Source organism: Hakea prostrata, chromosome 5, assembly GCF_041222555.1.
Source record: "Hakea prostrata isolate BN-2017 chromosome 5, UWA_Hpros_2, whole genome shotgun sequence".
Taxonomy (NCBI): Eukaryota; Viridiplantae; Streptophyta; class Magnoliopsida; order Proteales; family Proteaceae; genus Hakea; species Hakea prostrata.
In genome coordinates this window covers 38,220,035-38,240,156 of record NC_142604.1, presented here as the reverse complement: position 1 = coordinate 38,240,156, position 20,122 = coordinate 38,220,035, and the positions used below count along the sequence as shown (strand labels likewise).

At 38.3% G+C, this 20,122-nt stretch overlaps 1 protein-coding gene across 1 annotated transcript in view; it reads right to left on the bottom strand.

The window, feature by feature from the left end:
- Window positions 1-7,406: 7,406 nt before the first annotated feature.
- The window catches only part of LOC149015919 (receptor like protein 24-like), a 35,826-nt gene continuing 23,110 nt past the window's right edge, over window positions 7,407-20,122 (bottom strand). Inside the window, exons 3-4 of the mRNA XM_089156634.1 lie at window positions 7,591-7,907; window positions 7,407-7,497 (exon numbers count right to left, since the gene is read on the bottom strand). Of these exons, the coding sequence (XP_089012760.1) occupies window positions 7,407-7,497; window positions 7,591-7,907 (408 nt within the window). The remainder of the gene's footprint in view (window positions 7,498-7,590; window positions 7,908-20,122) is intronic.

Sequence of the window (20,122 nt, the reverse complement as noted above, 5' to 3'; positions counted from 1 at the left end):
AATTCCCTAGGGTGTGCAAAATTGGCCACACAAGCCCTTCATTTACTGTGTGATATGGATAAACAATATCGAACTGGGTTAACCACGGTCAGGTCATAGATTTCGGTCGGGAGCGGCTCAAGAGTGGTCGGGACCGGTTCAGGTTTTAAACCCATCAGCTACGTAGGGGAGAAGGATCTTTACAGTCATGAAGATAAGTGTGATTCCATAAGATTCAAGGTGTGAGATCGTGTTATAGAATGTAACTACCATTAACGAGATGGGAGATCGTGTTAAGTAAGGAAACTAGCTTAACCACCAAAAGAAGGGTAAAACCCTAAGATCGAACGGTCACCAAGAGAAGGCATGAACGAATCCAACGGTTAGGGGAGGAAGGTAAACCCTATATAAATCATAGGTTCACGCACAGTAGAGGTATTTGAATCGTTTCCCTCCATTACTATATTCAATTCAAGCTTTGCAACTCATCAAAGCTCTGTGGTGCTTCACTTTCTAACTTAACCTTCGGAGGTGGCCACCGACCACGCGGTTGGGCCACGTCTAACCTAATTTTACAGGTCATTCCTCAAGGATCTGGAAGATGAGCAGATTTTGGACGCATCATTTGGCGCCGTCTATGGGAAATGTATCAAAAAGCCATGGTGGATATGAGATCTTCCATGCTAAGGAATCAGATTATAACCCCTCCTCCGAGAGGAAACCCCCTGAAGAAAATCGTGTTTGTGACGGAGAAATCCATGAAGAAGAAGAGGTAGCTGAAAGAGTTCACCAGAGTGACCTAAATGATGACGCTCGAATGGCACCTGTAACACAAGAGCAGATGAACCAGATGCAAATCCAATTTTTGAAAATGCAGCAAATGCTTCGGACGATGGCCAGGCACTTAGGAGCTCCTAGACATCCTAATCTCCATGATCAGGAAGAAGAGCAAGGACGAGCATGAAGAGCCGGGCTAAGAAATTCTCCAGTCTGAGGCGTTCTCCTCAGAGAAATAGACAACTGACCAAGGGCCAAAACTTCAGGCAGGAGAGAGGACAGGATCCGTGAGGAGTTCGGGAAGAACGTTTGGCAGTGAGAAGAAGCTGGGAATTGCCCAAGAGAGATGATCAGAACATTCAAGATCGGCCCAAGGGAGCCGAACCGGAACTTTTACCTAACTCGAGCGTGGGGTATGCACACATACAACAACATCTCAACGTTTGGGTCGTGATAGTGTTCGATCGGATGATACTTGGGCTGTACACATCGACCGAGAGCTAGCAAGACATTAACCAGAAGTTAGGATAGCTGACGAGGGGGAAGAAGGTCTGATGACATCTACTCAATTATTAGGAAAATCCTGTTCGTGGATATCATTCCAGTTCGCATTCCCCTATACTTTTAGGCTCCCAACTTTCTCTCCATTCGATGGGTGTGGAGACCCTATTGCCCACATAAGTTACTATCAATAGACAATGGCTGTTGCTGGTTATTCAGATGCGATCCTGTGTAGAGTGTTAGGGTCCTCACTCACAGGGGCAGCACAAAAGTAATTTTTGAACCTACCATCAGAGGGGGTCGCTGATTTTGAGGTATTAGCCTGAAAGTTCATCGGTCGGTTTCAAAGTGGGATCCAGACCAAGAAGACCGAGCAAACGCTATTCACTGTAAAGCAAGGAAGGAACGAGTCTATTCATGACTACTTGCAAAGATTCAACAAAGCCACTATGGAGATCGAGAACTTGGATGAACAGTTGGCCAAGACAACTCTCTTCAAAGGTCTCACCAACAGACAACTCTTGGAATTGCTTTTACAAGATATTCCAACCATATATCCCTAACTTGTACAGAAATGTCAAAACCAGGCTAAAGTAACAGAGATTCTTAACGCTCAGCAGGGGGAAATGAAAGCGGCTAATAAGGAACAAAAGGCTTCCGAGAAAGGCCAAGGGTCGAAAGTACCGAACATTGATTGAGGAAGAAAAGCATGTTCGGGATGGAGACAACACTCACTTAATCAGGCAGAGTACACACCATTGAATACTCCACAATCGAAGATCCTAATGCAGATCAAGGATCAAGATATTTTAAGATGGCTCCCGAAGATGATAGCCAAATCTAGAGAAAGGAATATGGAAAGGTACTGTTGTTTCCACAAAGATTATGGTCATTACACGAATGAGTGCAAACATCTGATGGCAAACATTGAAAGGCTAATATCCTAGTTGCACTTGTCCTACTTCGTAAAAGGTTGAGGTAATGATCGGGAAAAAAGAGCCACTGGTGAAAAAAGAAGGGAGCGTTCGGGAAGCAGAGACTATAGCGTTGAGGCTCCTCAATCCAAGAAAGGAAAAGAGATTGTAGGAGCTAGCCGATCTCCAATCCTCACCATATTCGAAGGCCCATAGCTTGAATTCCTCAGAAAACTGAAGGCCAAATCTAAATTTGTAGGTTCGGGAGAGGCGCAAAAAAGAAAGAGACCGAATGTGGAGGAGAGTATCACATTCAATGAAGAGGACGAGAGAGGTGTATGCACACCCCATGACGATGCGATTGTGATCAAGGTCGAGATCAGCCGTTGGGAGGTACATAGGGTACTTGTAGACATAGGATCATCTACAAATCTTTTGTCATATGAGGCGTATCAGAAGTTGAAGATGGAGGAGGATTTGTTGAAACCATCTTCTACACACTTGTATGGATTTGCTGGATTGTCAGCAATTGCAGAGAGATCAGTACAACTGGATCTGACAGTTAGAAATTTCCCCAAAGAGACAACCATTCGGGTAAATTTCTTAGTCGTTCAAGAGCTCCTGTTATACAATGTCATACTTGGGAGACCATCCCTTACAAAGTTGGGGGCAATAGTGTCAACCAAGCATATGAAGATCAAATTCCCGACTGATAAGGGGATAAGAGAGGTAACTTCTGATCAGAAAACCTCCCGACAGTGTTATGTTTCGTACTTGAAGGATAAGACTTGGCCCAGAATGTCCACAACTCTATCAATAGAGGTTCATGATGATCGAGATGAAGATTTGATGCAGAGGTCTGAGCCAGTTGAAAAGTTAGAATGAATCCAATTGGATTCCGACGATGAAGGAAAAACAACCTACATTGGGTCTGAACAAACAAGAGATTTCAAGGAAGAATTGAAGGGTTTCCTTTAGAAGAATATTGATGTGTTCGCATGGTTGGCAGATGACATGCCTGCTGTAGACCGATCAGTAGCAGAGCACAAGTTATGGATAGACCCTAAGGCCAAACCTGTGATACAGAGAAGACGAAATTTCTCAATTGAGAAGCACGAGGCTATCAGGGGTGAGGTTGAAAAGCTAAAGGGTTCAGGGTTCATCCAGCCGATCGAATGTCCAATTTGGTTAGCCAATGTTGTGATGGTCAAGAAGTGGAACAAGAAATGGAGGATGTGTACCGATTACACAGACCTCAACAAGGCATGCCCAAAGGACTGCTACCCTTTGGCCCGAATAGATCTTTTGAATAATGTTGGCGATGAAACTCTGAGTTTCATGGACGCGTATTCAGGATATAATTAGATCCTAATGAACATGGAAGATGAAAAGTTTATTGCATTCATGACCGATCGTGAAAGCTTTTACTATAGAGTCATGCCATTCGGATTGAAGAATGCAGGAGCTACTTACCAAAAAGTTGTGAACAAAATATTTAAAGATATGATCAGGAAGAACATGGAAGCCTATGTGGATGACATGCTTGTGAAGAGCCTAAAGCGTTTGGGAGACATAGCTGATTTGATTGAAGTATTTTATGTCTTAAGGAAATACCAGATGAACTTAAGTCCCGAGAAGTGCGCGTTCGAGGTGTCCTTAGGTAAATTCTTAGGATTTATGGTTTCCCAAAGAGGGATAAAAGAAAATCTGGTGAAGATAAAGGCCTTGATTGATATGGAGCCCCTAAAGACTATTCGGGACATACAATGCTTAACAAGGAGAGTCGCATCTTTGAATTGGTTCATAGCACAATCTTGAGAAAAATGTCTTCCTTTCTTCAAAGCTTTGAAAGATCTTTAAGGGAGCAAGGAGGCGCGATGGACGGAAGAATATCAAACAGCAGTCAAGAACCTGAAGACGATGCTCGGGAAGCCACCCCTGTTGTCCCCACCATAAAAGGTGAGACTTTACAAGTTTATTTGGCCACTTCGCCTTCGGCTGTAAGTGCAGTTCTTGTTTGGGAAAATGAGAAGAAGTTGTGACCAATCTACTATGTCAGCCACGTACTCCTGGATGTCAAAACCAAATATTCAGAGATCGAGAAACAGGTGTTGGCTCTAATGATGGCAACCAGAAAGCTAAGGCCCTATTTTCAAGCACACCCGATCGAGGTACTAACCACTTTCCCCTTGAAAAATGTTCTTTATAAACCTAATTTGTTTGGAACAATGGTAGAATGGTTAGTAGAATTAGGAGAGTTCTAGGTAGATTTCAAACCCCAAACGGCTATAAAGGCTCTGGCCTTAGTTGATTTTATGGTGGAGACTACAGCTCTAGTGGAAGAAATTACCAAACCCAACCTCCCAACCATGTGGGATATTTACGTTGATGGTTCATGTAACAAGCAAGGTTCGGCAGCAGGTGTGATGTTAAAATTTCCTAGGGGCTTTGTCATCCAATATGCATTAAAGTTCGTTTTCGAGGCAAGCAATAATGAAGCCGAATGTGAAGCCTTCTTAGCTGGCCTTCGATTAGCAAAAGCCTTGGCAATATCTAAAATAACTGTTTACAGTAATTGTCAACTCATTGTTAATCAAGTGCAAGGAGAGTTTGAGACAAAGGAGCCTAGGTTGCAAAAGTATCATGAGTTGGTACAATTTGAGAAAATAGTTCAAGGAGGTCCAAATCTATCAGATTCTGAGGAAGGAGAATACTATGGTAGATGAGCTCTCAAAGCTAGAAAATGTGAAGGAAAAGACCCTTGAACCTTCACTATATATTGAGGAATTAAGTTCCCTGAGTACTAAAGAAGAGGACATATCTTACATAGAAGACGAACGATGCTGGATGGACCTGATCGTGGAATATATTTGGGACAACAAACTGCCAGAAGACTCAAAGGAGGCCAAAGCCATTCGTACTCGAGCGGCGAGGTTCACAATTCAAAATGGTAGATTGTATCAGAGGTCTTATGCTAGACCATTGCTCAGATGCTTAGGACCAAAAGGATCGAAGAATGCTTTGGCAGAAGTGCATGAAGGCATTTGTGGTGCTCATATGGGCGGCCAAGCACTAACGCGTAAGATATTGAGGCTCGGGTTATATAGGCCGAAGATACAAGAGGTGCTCTAGAATACTTTCCCAATTACAAGAATTGTCAGATCCTTTTGACAGTCACGAAGAAACCGGCAACAACCTTGCCGTCAATCCTTGACACAATCTCATTCGCAATGTGGGAATAGACCTCATGGGTAAATTCACTACGGCGTATGGAGGCCATGAGTATCTGATCATTGCAATTGATTACTTCACCCAATGGGTCAAAGCAGGCGCATTGGCAACAATAGTTGAAAAGAAGGTCAAGAAGTTCATGTCAGAGTCTATCATCCATAGATTCGGGATCCCGAAGATTCTGGTTACTGATCATGTAATGCAGTTTGACAACCTCAATTCACACAATTTTTGGGACTTATATGATCGAGCACAGGATGTCTTCAATAGCCTACCCACAAAGCAATGGCCAAGTTGAGGTAACAAATAAAACCTTGCTGGACGAAATAAAGAAGAGACTAGAATATAACAAAGCTTTATGGGTTGAGGAACTCCTGAATGACCTTTGGGCCTACCGAACGACAGTTCAAACACCCACTGGAGAAACACCATTCAAATTGTCTTATGGATTAGAAGCTTTGGCCCGATAGAAGTAATGGTAGGTACCCTCAGAGAACGGGAGTTCGAAGAAAAGGCAAACGGACAAGGGCTGTTGGACAGCTTAGATTTGCTGGACGAAGTCCAAACGAGAGCAATCGCCCGAATTCAACACTACCAAAGGAATGTAGCAACCCACTACAATGCCTGAGTAAAGCATCGGCAGTATCATTCGGGAGATTTGGTCCTCAAAAACACCCTTGCATCTAATCCACATCATCAAAGGAAATTGGACCCTTCGCTGGAAGAACCATACATGATTGTGAAACCAGTTGGTTCGGGAGCCTATAAGTTAAAGAACCCACCAACCGATCGTGAACTTGACCAATCGTGGAACGCCATGCATCTTAAGAAGTTTTATCCCTAGATGTTCTTTCAATTTTGAGATGTAACACACATCAAGTTTTCAAATTTGCAATACAATTCATATTTTCAAAACACTAGATCTCTTTTGAATGGGGGCATGAGAGGATTATGGCAGTCAACACAATCAAGTTGTGCACAATCAGCAATTCAGAAGGCTTCGGTGTTAACCAAAAGCTTAGAAAAATTCTCAGGAATTTTCTAAGTATGGGGCATCGGTCGAACCTGAATGAGACCTCCAAAAGCTTAGAAAAATTCTCAGGAACTTTCTATGTACGAGATACTACAACTCAACCCAAATAAACTTAATACTAGTACTCAGATTACATTCGGTAAAAGAAAGCAAGCACAAACGCACAAGTATGAGAAGAAGGCATTCTTTAATTCATGGGCCATAAGGGGCCAACCCTTATAAAAAAAAGTAGTACAAAAGTACAAAGAAAGAAACCGAACGCAGTCGGTTTAAAAAAATAATAATAATAAAAGGAAGAAAGAGAGAGAAGAAGAAAATGTTCATGAAGCTTGATCAGGGTTTTCTTTGTTGACTAGAGATTGGGCAGAAGCTGGATTTGATTGGGACCAAGGACAAAAGTCTTATTTGGAGTAGTGGCGTTGGGTGCAGCATTCTATTGAACTACCTCCAATTTGGGAGAGAGAGAGAGGTGGAGAATCACTAAGGTAAAATTCAAGGTCTAGGTCGACAGCTGGAGGATCCTCGGCATTCAGCGCCCATTAGGGAAGAGTGAGTTGAAGGGCTTCAAAAACTTCTAGGTGATAGACTAACTGATGGGGAGTATTGTCAAAGCTCGAGTCAACCTTTAAAATTGATTTCCAGACGTCGTTCTACCATCTCTATAAGCCTGAGTATTAAAAGGTATTAGCAACTCATTGAAGGGCTTACTATTCAAATACTTTCGAACGCAAGCCTTCTTGGCCTCTATAGAGATCTCTTCGGGCTTAGAAAGCATTGCCCAACTTTGAAGTTCCTCCTTCTCCTCCACCAATTTCTCTATCTTGGTCTCTGACTCTTTCAATACCCTCTGAAGCCTCTTCACTTCCCAATTAAGGTCACCAGTGTTCCCGTTGGCAACCTCCAGGTCCTGATGACCTTTTCCAATTTCTGGTTCTCTCCCTAAAGACAAAGAATCTTAGGGCCTCTCGCCTTCACCTCTTTGTCCAGCTTCTTTGATTGTATGTTAAGCTGTTTGACCGAAGAATAGCCTCCATTTGCCTATGGAAGCTATTTGCCATGACCCTGTAGATAACAAAGAAAAGCGATTAACAGTCGAGTTTGGGAAATCATAGATGCTTTATAGATATTTATAAGGTATAAAAGCAAAAGGCTTACTTGATTGAGGCATTCATGAACTCCTCATCAGTAGCAGAACCAAGGGCTTTGCACTCGGTAGACATTTGAGCAAAGGTACTCCAATCCAAAGCCTTGTCATAATCATTTGTGATGCGATCGGTCGTCTTCAGTTTCCAGGGTGAGATATAGATCTCACCCTTGGGACCAGAATGCCCTTTCTTGGAGCTAGTGTCGTCTTGAATTTCGTGCCTTCTCTTTGTGAGGATCACATCATCATGAGTGGATTCCTCCACATCAATAAGGGCTTTGCCTTTCCTCGAAGGCTCTTCGTGGACTTTGAGGACTCCTTTTGGAGCCTGAATAATTGTCACATCCACCCAGCCGGTACCCCATTTGGAATACCCGGGATGTGATCCACAATCCAAGGATCAATGATTTGAGGTCCATGTCTCCCACATACACGGTAACACAATCATGAACAGTAATAATCAATGGTAAAAACAATTAATACTAAATATCATGAATAAGATAAGACTAAATAAATCAGAGTGCGGAAGGCAATAACATTAAAGCATAATCATAAGGGTGAGAGAAGGTATGATAACCACTCTCTCGGAAACAGGGAGGAAAAGAAGTGTGATAACGTCAAATACATGTCTAAGTGTCAAAAGATAAACTCAAAGATAAGTTAGTTACAAGACCAATGGTTCCACAAATACACCAGGGGAATGGGGCACTATGCTAGGGTTTCTTCTATACTAATAGTAGTCTCCTCAACAAGACGGATGAAGTAAACCCAAATACTGCCGCTCCCGCACAACCTGTGGGGCTAACCCCGGTGCGAATAATAATCCTCCTCGGCTCCAATATACGAATCCTCACCGACGCCACTACCCGGAGGGTAGTATGTGGAATCATAGTCCGCCTCATAGGAGGTGCCATCGTAATCTTCGGTACTGGAATGTAATCTAAAACATTTGCACAAAAGGAATGAGTTCGAAGAACTCAAGCAAGGAAGTTATTCCATAATTAGAAATCATACACATTCAGAACATATAATAATGCAATATGATATGGAACATTTTCCGCCTTCCATGATGGGAACATATGATGCGAGATATGAGCCTAACTCTATGAATGCTGGTCTCTAAGGTAGACATGCTTTAAGTCATAGCACCGTACTTCTCTGGGTCGTCAGTCACTCTCCCATTTCCATATCTTGGGAATGCCCGGGGAAGATCGATAAAGTCATCAAAAACCATGGTAAGGGGAATCGGTCACCGCTCTCTCACATCACCATTTGGTCAAGTAGTGGCGCATGTCACAGTAAAGCCTAGCCCAATGCAAGTCATCTACTCAATCGGTCAAGTCAGATTCAGATACGTCCATTCCTCGACCCCGGCGATCCTTTCCGGTATCCTTCACACTAGAGTCAGCGAAATCCCGGATTTCGGACTCATCAACCCTATTGGTCATCCACATATAGTAAACGGGAAGCTCTCACGTCCTCTCACGGATTGGTTACCGGTCTTGAGCGCCCGTGAGCCCAAGTCTATCCATATGCAACTCTACCAATAAATGGCCCCTTTCAGGTATCCGTAGCATGGTTTATGTCCCCTACCGGATTGACTACCAACCTAGAGCGCCCATCCAACCATACACTACCACGGGTTGTTCGGTCTCAATGCCCTTCCGATTCGGGTCTGACACGACAAGGATGAACCTAGCCACACAACTAGACACTCCTATGTATGTCATCCAATAACTCGGGAAAGTGTCGATAGGCACCATCGGAGAATATCCCATACTATTCCCTCCGATGCCCAAGGACCGAAGTGTCAGTAGGACACCCTCCAATCCCAAGTCATATGTAAGCAATCACACATCAGATCTCATCATTTCTCATGCATCCAATGCATATTCATAATAGTACTCAAATCATGATATTGAAACGAATCATTATGAACATAAGCAAATCAAAAGGATAGAGTAACACAACAAATGTATAAAGGTTTAAATGTTACTGTTCTAACACATATGTATCAGTATCATAATGATTGAAAGAAATTTAGGGATTTCATTCCTTGAATAAAGCATAGTTCAATATTTGATGACTTATATGTTTATGGATATAACCATCCTTACCTTGGATGAGTTGATGATGAATTGAGAATACCAAGAATAGTCCAATAGAAGTGTTAAGGCCTTAAACAAACATCAATAATAAGTTAGAAAAGAATTCGGGAAGATCGGATGTCATTCGAGTCAAAACCGACCAAGGTTGCTTTGTCACAACAAACTTTGGTCGATGGTTTTGGTCGATGGTATCGACCAAAATGATCGACCAAAATAGTCCTTGAGCAGAATAGTGGATTTTGGGGATTTTGGTCCGAAATGAGTCTTCCGGTATTCAGATCAATCTGGAACTTGGAGGCATACTTAACAACAGTAGTAGGACACTATAAATCAAGGAATTAACCCAATCCAATGGTCTAATTAAAAAGCCCCAATTTGAGCTATCAAGTTCAAGTGATAAACATCATGGCATGAGTTGGAATTGATTGCATTGATGAGGAATAGCATGCAATAGCTAAAGGAACTAATAGAACTTCGATTGGAATCATATGGCAATGTTAAACATGAACATAACACACTTTATAGCTCAGTTTGATATCAAATGGTATGATGTTAATAGGTAAAGCATGGAATACATATGCTAGGCATGAGATATAAGCATTAGCATCAATGAATGGCTAAGGGAATCATGGATTGAGCATGAGTAGGCACTTGGAGTGGTGGTTGCAAGGTTGCAGCACCATTCCAAATGTCCCATCAGCAAGATGACAATAGAAAGGAGTAGAAAATGGTAGGGTAGAGAGTGGAATGAAGAGTCTTACCTTAGTGTAGAAGATGAAGGCAAGAATCAATGATAAACTAAGTGTCTTTGATGAGATACCCTTCACACTAACCAAGGAGCTGCTTTGGGAAGCTCTCCCCACGTTCCCAGGTGAGAAAAATGATTGCAAAAGGCTCAAGGCTCGAGGTCATATTAAATAGAAAAGGAATATTCCATGGAATCATTAACTTGGTAGACTGGGACATTTTGGTCAATGCTTTTGGTCGATGGTATCGACCAAAATGATTTCAGCAGAAAACTTAGGTTTAGAACAGCAACTTCAAGTAGGGATTTGAAAGGCTATACAAGGTCAAATTGAGTGAGGTTTTCTTCCACAATTCAATCAAGAAGTCTAGTTTCGGGGAATACCTTCGGATTGTGCACAGGAGGTCATTTGGTACATCAACCATATTAATCTTCTCCAATGCGCAGATTTTCCTTAAACACTGACAATGCATTTAAGCAAGGGGTATCATTGTCAATGTCCATGGGTTCGGTCTCCGAATCAAGATCATCAATCAGAATGGTCCATAAATCTCTTCTTCCACCGCTTCGGGTCCTCGGACCTGAATACAACAGTGGATCCGGGTCAGGGTCAAGGTTAGAATAGGGCTGGATATTACAATAATAACCTTCGAGGCTGGGGGATCGGCCTCCTTCTTCTTCGTTCGAGTAGCTCTTTCCTCAGCTGCCTCTAACCCTCTGGTAGCATTGGCCCTAATAGCTTGGGGATTGTATCTTGGAGGCACTGTAAGAGGAAACGAAAGCAATTAGAAAAATTCATCAAGGTGCAGGTATAAAGAATTATAATAAAGCAAAGGAGGATGGGGGTCGGGAGCTCACAAGGGGCTAGACCCCACATATGGAGAACGGCTTGTATCTCCTGACACGTGCGAATACAAATTACCAATGCGAGTCTCCCTTGCGGAATTCTTCTCTTAACTTCGCCAACTCTTTGAGAAGGCCAAATTATATATGACGTAAAGTTACTAAACTTATTTCCTATGGAGATGAGATGGACAGATCAATGAATTAAATTCTAGATCAATAATTTAGGTGAAAATATAGGCAGACTACTGAACTTGGTTCATATGTTAGAATATTAAAAAAATATTTCACATAAGATGGGCTTCATTGATTGTATTACACTTTGATTTGGTTTCCTTATTGGTTTGATATGGGTAATATATGGTTACTAAAACTCTTATATGGATTGGCTAGTGTACATTTAGTATTTTTTTTAATTTCTAGCCAATCCGTATGAAATTTTGAAGCGTTCTCTTGGGGTTTAATGTTTTGGATCCTTCTGAATGCAATGGAACCATTTTCAAAACATAGTTTTGCCTCTATACATGTGAAATATGACATGACATGTTTATGGCATTTTGTAAATTCGTTGTTGAGCAAATTTTTGACATGGTTCCTTTATTTTGTCTTCCGGTTTTGTATTGTGAACATATTTTATATGATATTATGCAATTGTAAGATGTATATCATGCATGCTTTATAAACAAATAAAAAAATAGTTGATTGTCTTTTCGTAATCCTGAAGCTTTTTTTCAAATAATGTATTAACATATGCTGTAATTATCGGCAATTTAGCCCCTTTGCCATTCAATTTAAAAATTATAACGAATAGTATTTTGTGGGTAACATAAAGTATTCATGAGCTTGATTGTAAGTGATTGCAATGTGACATTCATGATTGGGTTTATAGAATGTTAATCATATATGGTAATGGGATGTCTCTTGGTGTTAATGCATCTTTATACATCCAAAGGTGGTAATTGTGTATTAGCATTAAGAAGATGACACGTATAGCATTTGGTTGGGAGTGGACTAATCTAAAAATTTTATACACCCAAAGGTGGTAAATTCCTAAAGGTTGCATGGCTCCCATGGCTGCTAATGTGTAAAAGAGTATCATAATTGTATGTCATGAATTATGCTTAAAGGTGTTTTTCATGATAATATATATGTGTTCTTTCTAGTGATGTACTTATAAGTTACATATTAATGTGCTAACAAAATAAGAAAATATCACAACTGTTTGTCATGAATTCTACCCAAAGGTATTTTCATGATAATATATGTGTACTCTTTTAGTGATGCAATATTAATGTGCTAACAAAATAAGAAAATATCACAACTGTTTGTCATGAATGCTACCCAAAGGTATTTTCATGATAATATATGTGTACTCTTTTAGTGATGCACTTATAAGTTATATGCTACTCACTTTATGATAATAAAATAAGGGAGTATTACAACTGTATATTATGAATTCTGCCTAAAGGTGTTTTCATGATGATATCTATATGCTCTTTCTAATGATGTACTTATAAGTTACATCTTGTCTTTTGTTGCTCTCAGTCCTCTTAACATTCGTTAGTTTCACCATTTGCAATGAATGACTGGAGGGTAATTTGGGTAGCTCATGGTAAAATAATAAAATATTAGTCGAGATTTTACGATATTCTTCCTCACAATGTTTAGTTTTGATGTCATTTTGGATTAAGAGGTTTTCTCTACAAAACACGATTGGTGTGTGATCGGATGAAGCCGTGACTCCAACCTTAAGTTTTTTGGAAGACTAACAAAGATTGGAGGAGGAGGTTGTGGAGGTGTTGGGTCTTTGGGCCGAGTGGCAAACATGTGAGAGGCTTCATAGTGTTGACTAATTGACTGGTGAAGTGGGTGTTGCCAAAGAGGAACAAAAGTCAAGAGAGGAAAGAGAACAAAATAAGGGTAGATTTGGAATCATAGAATATATTTGGATAAAGAAGGTTAAACTTGGTATTTCAAATACTTATTTAGTGATGACATCATCATTCAACTCAATACTTAATAGTAAGGGTGTATTTGTAATTGAATTGTTTTGAGAGAGAATGTATATAATTGATTGCAAATATATGGGATCTATATGTAATTTGTTCATATATTAGCAAGTGATATTTTTTTTGAGTAGAAATGATTCTTATCTAAGGGGCGACAGGAGACCTAAGAACATAAATCTCTAAGCCTGAAATCGAAATGGCAATCGTCGAAATGTGGATTTATAATCTTTCCTTGGCCCATTCATTTTCCCCTACAATAATATTAAGACATACTGGACAATTACCTTCAAAACAATGAAAATAGACAGGGATAATTACCTGTTGCCCCCTGTACTTTGAATTTATTACTAATAAAACCCTGTTCTTTTACGAAATTACTGTTGCCCCCTTCCTTATAACAATGTTAAGTAGCCGTTAAGTTTGAATATGTAATGTCTACTTTGTCCTTCATTAAAATTAAGAAATCAAAAGACGATGCTACTCCATTTATAAAAACTAGATTAAATGTCAATTTTACCCTAAACTTCACTTATTTTGAATTAAATAAATGGGTAAAATCGAAATCCGATTTGGTTTCCTACCTTCACTAAACTTCATTTATTTTCAATTAAAGAAATGGACAAAATTCAAATCCGATTTGGTTTCCCACCTTCACTAAACATTTATTTTGAATTTATTTATTTTAAATTAAAGAAATGGGCAAAATTCAAATCCGATTTGGTTTCCCACCTTCACTAAGCTTCATTTATTTTGAATTAAAGAAATGAGCAAAATCTAAATCCGATTTGGTTTCCCACCTTCACTAAACTTCATTTATTTTGAAAATGTTTTAGGTGAGTTTTCAATTTGAGTTGAATTCAATTTTCCTTCATCTTCGGTTTCTATTTGAGTTTTATTCAATCATTCCTTTTTTTTTTTTGGGGGGGGGGGGGAGATAAAACGGATTATGGTTACTTTTTTCTCCACAGTTAATTAAGGGTACTATTGTAACTTGACAAAAGGGTAAATAAGTAAAGAGATAAGTATAAGGGTATTTTGGATTTTTGAGAAAATATAAAGATGCCACATCATCAGTAAACTAATGGAACTTAACAGTAGGGGGCATTAGTCATTGTACACAAAGTTAAAGGTTGGGTTAGTAATTTTGAAAAGTATAGGGGATACACTAGTAATAAAATCAAAGTATAGGGGGGCAATAGTAATTATCCCAAATAGAAAACTAATGGAGTCTATACTCTTTCTTGGCGTCAGACTATACAGCCCAACATTTTAAGTTACCATAAGAAGGTTTTTTTTTTTTTTTTTTTGGGTGGGGGGGGGGGGGGGGGTTTAAAGAACATAAAAAGGCATACACTGACTCTCATGGCAGAAGTTGATTCATTCTAAAGAAAATGGAGGGCTTGGATTCTGGGACCCCGCGTTTCACAACAAGGCTCTACTCTCTAAGGTAGCGTGGAGACTTCCAGAGGAGCCCCAATCCTTGTTTGGTAGAGTGATGAAGGCTATCATACCCACAAACTACTTTCATGGAGGCAAGATTGGGAAGTAACCCATCTTGGGGCTGTAGGAGTATCCTTGAAGGAAGGAAAGTGTTATTGAAGGGGCTGCAATGGAAAATCCTTCTATGAAGGTTTAATAAAATATTTCACATAAGATGGGCTTCATTAATTGTGTTACATTCTAATTTGTTTTCCTTATTGATTTGATATGGGTAATATATGGTTACTAAAACTCTTATATGGACTAGCTAGTATGGGCTTATAGGGGTCGTTAGATGTTGATGGACGATCTAATGAGTTTGCCTATATAAAGGATGCTAGGTCCCTCTTCTAAACCATAATGCTTCACATTATTCTCTTCGCATAAAGTGGTAGTTCAGAGAGGTTGTTCCATCGAATCAGTGAATAGGGAAGCGTCTAAAGGAGAGAATACAGTATCAAGTTGATCATAGAATCAAATTTAGGTTCATTTTTCGTGGGAGACTAAAGAAAAGATTTCATTGCATTCCGTCTTCAATGGATCTTAAATGATATATGTTTTATCATCTTGTATTATTATTATTTTAGGGTGTTTTTTATCAATCTATATGATTCTGATTAGATTTAATTTTACATGTAATATCAGAGCAAACGTATAATTGATTAAAGACCCATAAAGATGTTGATTGGTAAATTTAGGATTCCAAAATCAAACCTATGGATTTTGTGAATTTTCTCTCTTGGGTTTTTGTCAAATTCATATGATTTTTGCCCTATAACTTTTTCTAACGGTGAATCTTGAAAATCGAGACCATAACTGCATAGAGCTTGAAAAAACAAAGAAGTTGATATATTAAGGCCACCATGGACATCGGACACGATGCTGAAATCCTGTGGGTCAAATTCTATTTTTAATAATAATATAAATTTAAAATTGTTGATGTGGCAATTTGACCGATCAATGGATCGGGCCAACCTCCGTCACGATGTCCAAAATCTGAGACCCACTAGGTCATCCAGGTTAACCTAGTTGATCGTCAACGGTCTGACAAGAATTGGTTCGGTTAGGCCAACCCTTATCGGTTTGGTTCAGTTTGACCGAATAGTCTCTGATTTGCTTTTGAACCGGTTTAATTGATGGTATCATTAAAAAAAATTCCAAAATACTATATTTAGTATTTTTAAATTTATGGCCAAACCGCATGGAATTTTGAAGCGTTCTCTTGGGGTTTTATGTTTTGAACCCTTCTGGATGTAATGAAACCATTTTCAAGACCAAATTCATTCCCTATATACGTGAAATATTATATAACATGTTTTGGTTGAACCAATGATAAAAAAAAAAAAAAAAAAATTGGAATACTATATATTTAGTATTTTTTTTTAATTTTTGGCCAAATCATAAGGAATTTTGAAGCATTCTTCTGAGGATTTATGTTTTGGACCCTTCTGGACGTAGTGGAACCATTTTAATGACCAAATTCCACCTCTCTACATATGAAACATGATATGACATATGTATGTTATTTCTGTAACTTCACCGTTGGGCAAATTTTTTGACATGATTCCTTTATTTTGTCATATGAATTTGTATTGGAGCATGCTTTATATTATATTATGCAATTGTAAGACATATATCATGCATGTCTTATAAAAATTTTGATTGCCTTTTGGTAATCCTAATTTTTTTTAATTTTTTTTTGAACATTGTATTAGCATGTGTTGTAATTTTATCGGCAATCCAGCCCCTTGCTATTCAATTTAAAATTACAACTAATATCATATTGTGGATAATATAAAGTATATCCTAACATAAGAGAGTTTCATGAGCTTGATTATGGGTGATTGCCAAAGTAGCACTCATGGTTAGGTTTGTAGAATATCAATCATATAAGGTAATGATATGTCTCTTGGTGTTAATGCGCTTTTATACACCCAAATATGGTAATTGTGTATTAGCATTAAAAGGGTAACATATTCAGCATATGGTAGGGAGTTGATTGATTGAAGAAGTTTATACACCCAGAAGTGATAGTTTTTGAAAATTAGAATGCTCCCATAGCCGTTAATATGTGAGAGAGTATCACAATTTTATGTCATAAATTTTGCCCAAATGTGTTTTTATGATGATATTTGTAAGCTTTTTTTAGTGATGTACTTATAAGTTACATATTAATATACTAACAAAGTGAGAGAGTATCACAATTGTGTGTCATGAATTCTGCCCAAAGATGTTTACATGATGATATATGTGTGCTCTTTTAAGCGGTCGTACTTATAAGTTACATAATGTGTTAATAAAGTATGCATTGTTTGATGTTAGTCACATTTTCTATTAACAACAATATGATTGTGATTGAGATTCTTATAAATTCAAACTTTAAAAAAATTATACAGGATGTATTGTTTACATGAAAATAGTAGATGACTACATATTTTTAGTTACTGAGAAACCGATAGATATGATTCATGAGAATATAAAAGACAAAAGTTGATTTACACTGTAGAGGTGAAAAGTAATTATGTCTACTTACGGCCCCTTAAGAGGCCTCAAGAAACATTTTAAGGGTGGTTTACCCACTAAATGCACTGTTTTGAAATTTTTGGGTACAGTAACACAAAGATATTGAGTCTCATCTAGTGTTGAAATAAATATATTTCTGTAAGATTTCTTTATCATAAGGTGTGATGGTTTTGGAGGAGTTAGAGATTATGTCATTAAGATGGTTGTTTCTCAAAATAAAAATCAAGACTCCTAATGTTTTTATTCATTGTCTTTACTGATGTCCATCAAAGCCCTTAGCATCCTCCACTAAGTTTGAATTATAAAACTAATTTACTTTTCTAAGAAGAAACTTTGTTCTTATGAACATCAATACTCATAAAGCTGTTTAGGGTAAAAAAAAATAAAGAGTCCGGTCAAACTAACAATTTGGGACCTAAGAAAGCTTGTTTATAAAATGGAGGTGACCGTTGCTTTTTCTAAGTAGAAGTTGCATCGAATATAAGGTCTGATTAGCCAAGTGCGAGAATAAAAAGTTCTTTGGCTCTTGTTTAAAAATCCAATTTTCTCTTGTCCCATTCGGTTGTGGTGACTAGATAGTGGTGCTTGCACAATACCGTGATTCGAAAATATGTGAAAGCCAATAAGGAGATGAATCAAAGCTCGCAATGGAAACACATGTAGAAAATGATATAGAGTTAGTGGGAGATATCATTTCAGTATTAGATATTGGTTTTAAATTAATGTCAAATAACATATTCTACGTACCTACACTTAGAGAAATTTTATTTTCTTATTCAGTTTTAGACTTATGTGGTTATTCTTTTAAAGTGGAAGACAACAAATATTTTTTGTTTTTTAATTCAAATAAGATTGGATACTACGCAATGTCATATAGATTATATAGATTGTGTCTGACTCCAATAAGGATATCTATGTCTTCTACAATGACGACTAGTTGCTCCCATAAGATCCTTAGCTAAGGAATTGTCTCAAATATTGTGCATAAGAAGCTTGTTCACATCTCTAAGAAAAGAGAAGAAAATAAAGTTCAAAATCCTCCATACCCTTCAAAGTGACCTAGAGACTTGTGTAGATTATTGTAGGGGTAAGTTGACCAAGACCAGAAATGAATCTACAGTTTGTAGTTCTAACCCATTGGAGGTCATTCAAACTGATATCATCAGTGATCCTTATTCAGTCACCTTGTGTATAAATTATTATTTTATTATATTTATTGATGATCACTCCTGATATAGTTTATGTACTCAATTAAAGAAGAGTCTGAATCTCTTGAGATCTTGAAGATTTTTAAGACTGAGATTGAAAAACAATTAAGTCACAAAAATTGTTAGATCTGACGAGGGGAGGAGAGTATATGGCAGACATGAGGATGCTGGACATCTTAAGGGATCATTGGCCAAATACTTGGAGGATTTAAGTATAGTTGGTTAGTTTACTATGCTTGACAATCCTAAGCAAAATGGTATAGCCAAAAGGTTTAATCACACCCTAATGGATATAGTGAGAAGTATGATTCATAGTGTCACACCCCACCCAGCCAGATCCGGTCATACCCAAATACCCGTGGGGGTGATACACTTCAAGATCTAGGTTTAGTTACAATTCCATACAATACATGATAAAGTAAAATTAAATGGACAAGAAATTAACCAATTCAAGTATTTAATCATAAAAAATGAAAATAAAGGATTACAATATCCAAAACTTCCTTTCAAAATCTAACATCAGAGTTCTAAGAAAAGAAAGAATGTATAATGTTGTAGCGGAAATAATCTAAAGAAACACTAAGGAAAGGAATCTCCGTAAGAGCAGTCCTGGCACGAACAAGAAGCATCATGTGCCTCTACTTCCTCTCCAATCTCACCGTCTTGATAGCCACCTAATAAAGGATCCTCAGTGTGGAAGGGGCCCTCATAACCTGTAACGCAGTCTAAAGAAACAAACAAATAAATGAATGAGTTCATAGAACTTAGTGAGGGAATTAACAATCACATCATATATTCATCGAATTCCCATGTCATAATTCATAAGACAATCATGTATGCAATAATATAAATAAACAAATGCAAAGGAGGATATAAGGTTTCTAACTCTATAATGTAGTTTCTAAAGTAGACACGCATTAAGTCATACACCAGTCTTCTTTGGGAGGTCTCGTCACTCTTCCCTCACTGCACTCAAGCATGTCTGTTGGGTTATCGGCGGCTGTTGGGTAAAGTCTTATCGAGCCATGGTTGGGGATCAATTCACCACTCTCTCACATCACCATTGCTATAAGATCTAGCGCATATCAGGGATAAACTTAAACTCAGTGCAAAGTCATATGGTCTCATACTACATATGATCCGGATATCTCCCCTCACGCATAGTGCTCTGTTGGTTCAATACCTTCCCACCTATGAATGAAATCCTCAACAGAGGCATCTGTTGGATCCCATTCCTTAAAGGCCTGTTTGGTTACATGAATCCAGAGATTTCAAATCCAGAGATTTCAAATCTCTAGATTCATGAATTTGAGAATTATACATGTTTAGTTGTAAAAATCTATAGATTCATGAAATCTAGAGATTCATCTTTTTACACTAAAAACATGAATCTGTAGATTTATGGGTAAGGGGTGAAATCCAGAGATTTCAAAAAAGCTATACATTTGCACATTCACAAAAATCACATCGATCAAATAGTTTTTTAGGATGAATCCACAGATTTCATTCTACAACCAAACATTTAATTTTATAAATTATGACTCCATAATTTGAAATCTATAGATTTGAAATCTCTAAATATTTGAAATCTCCAGACTCATGTAACCAAACAGGCCCTAACCCAATGG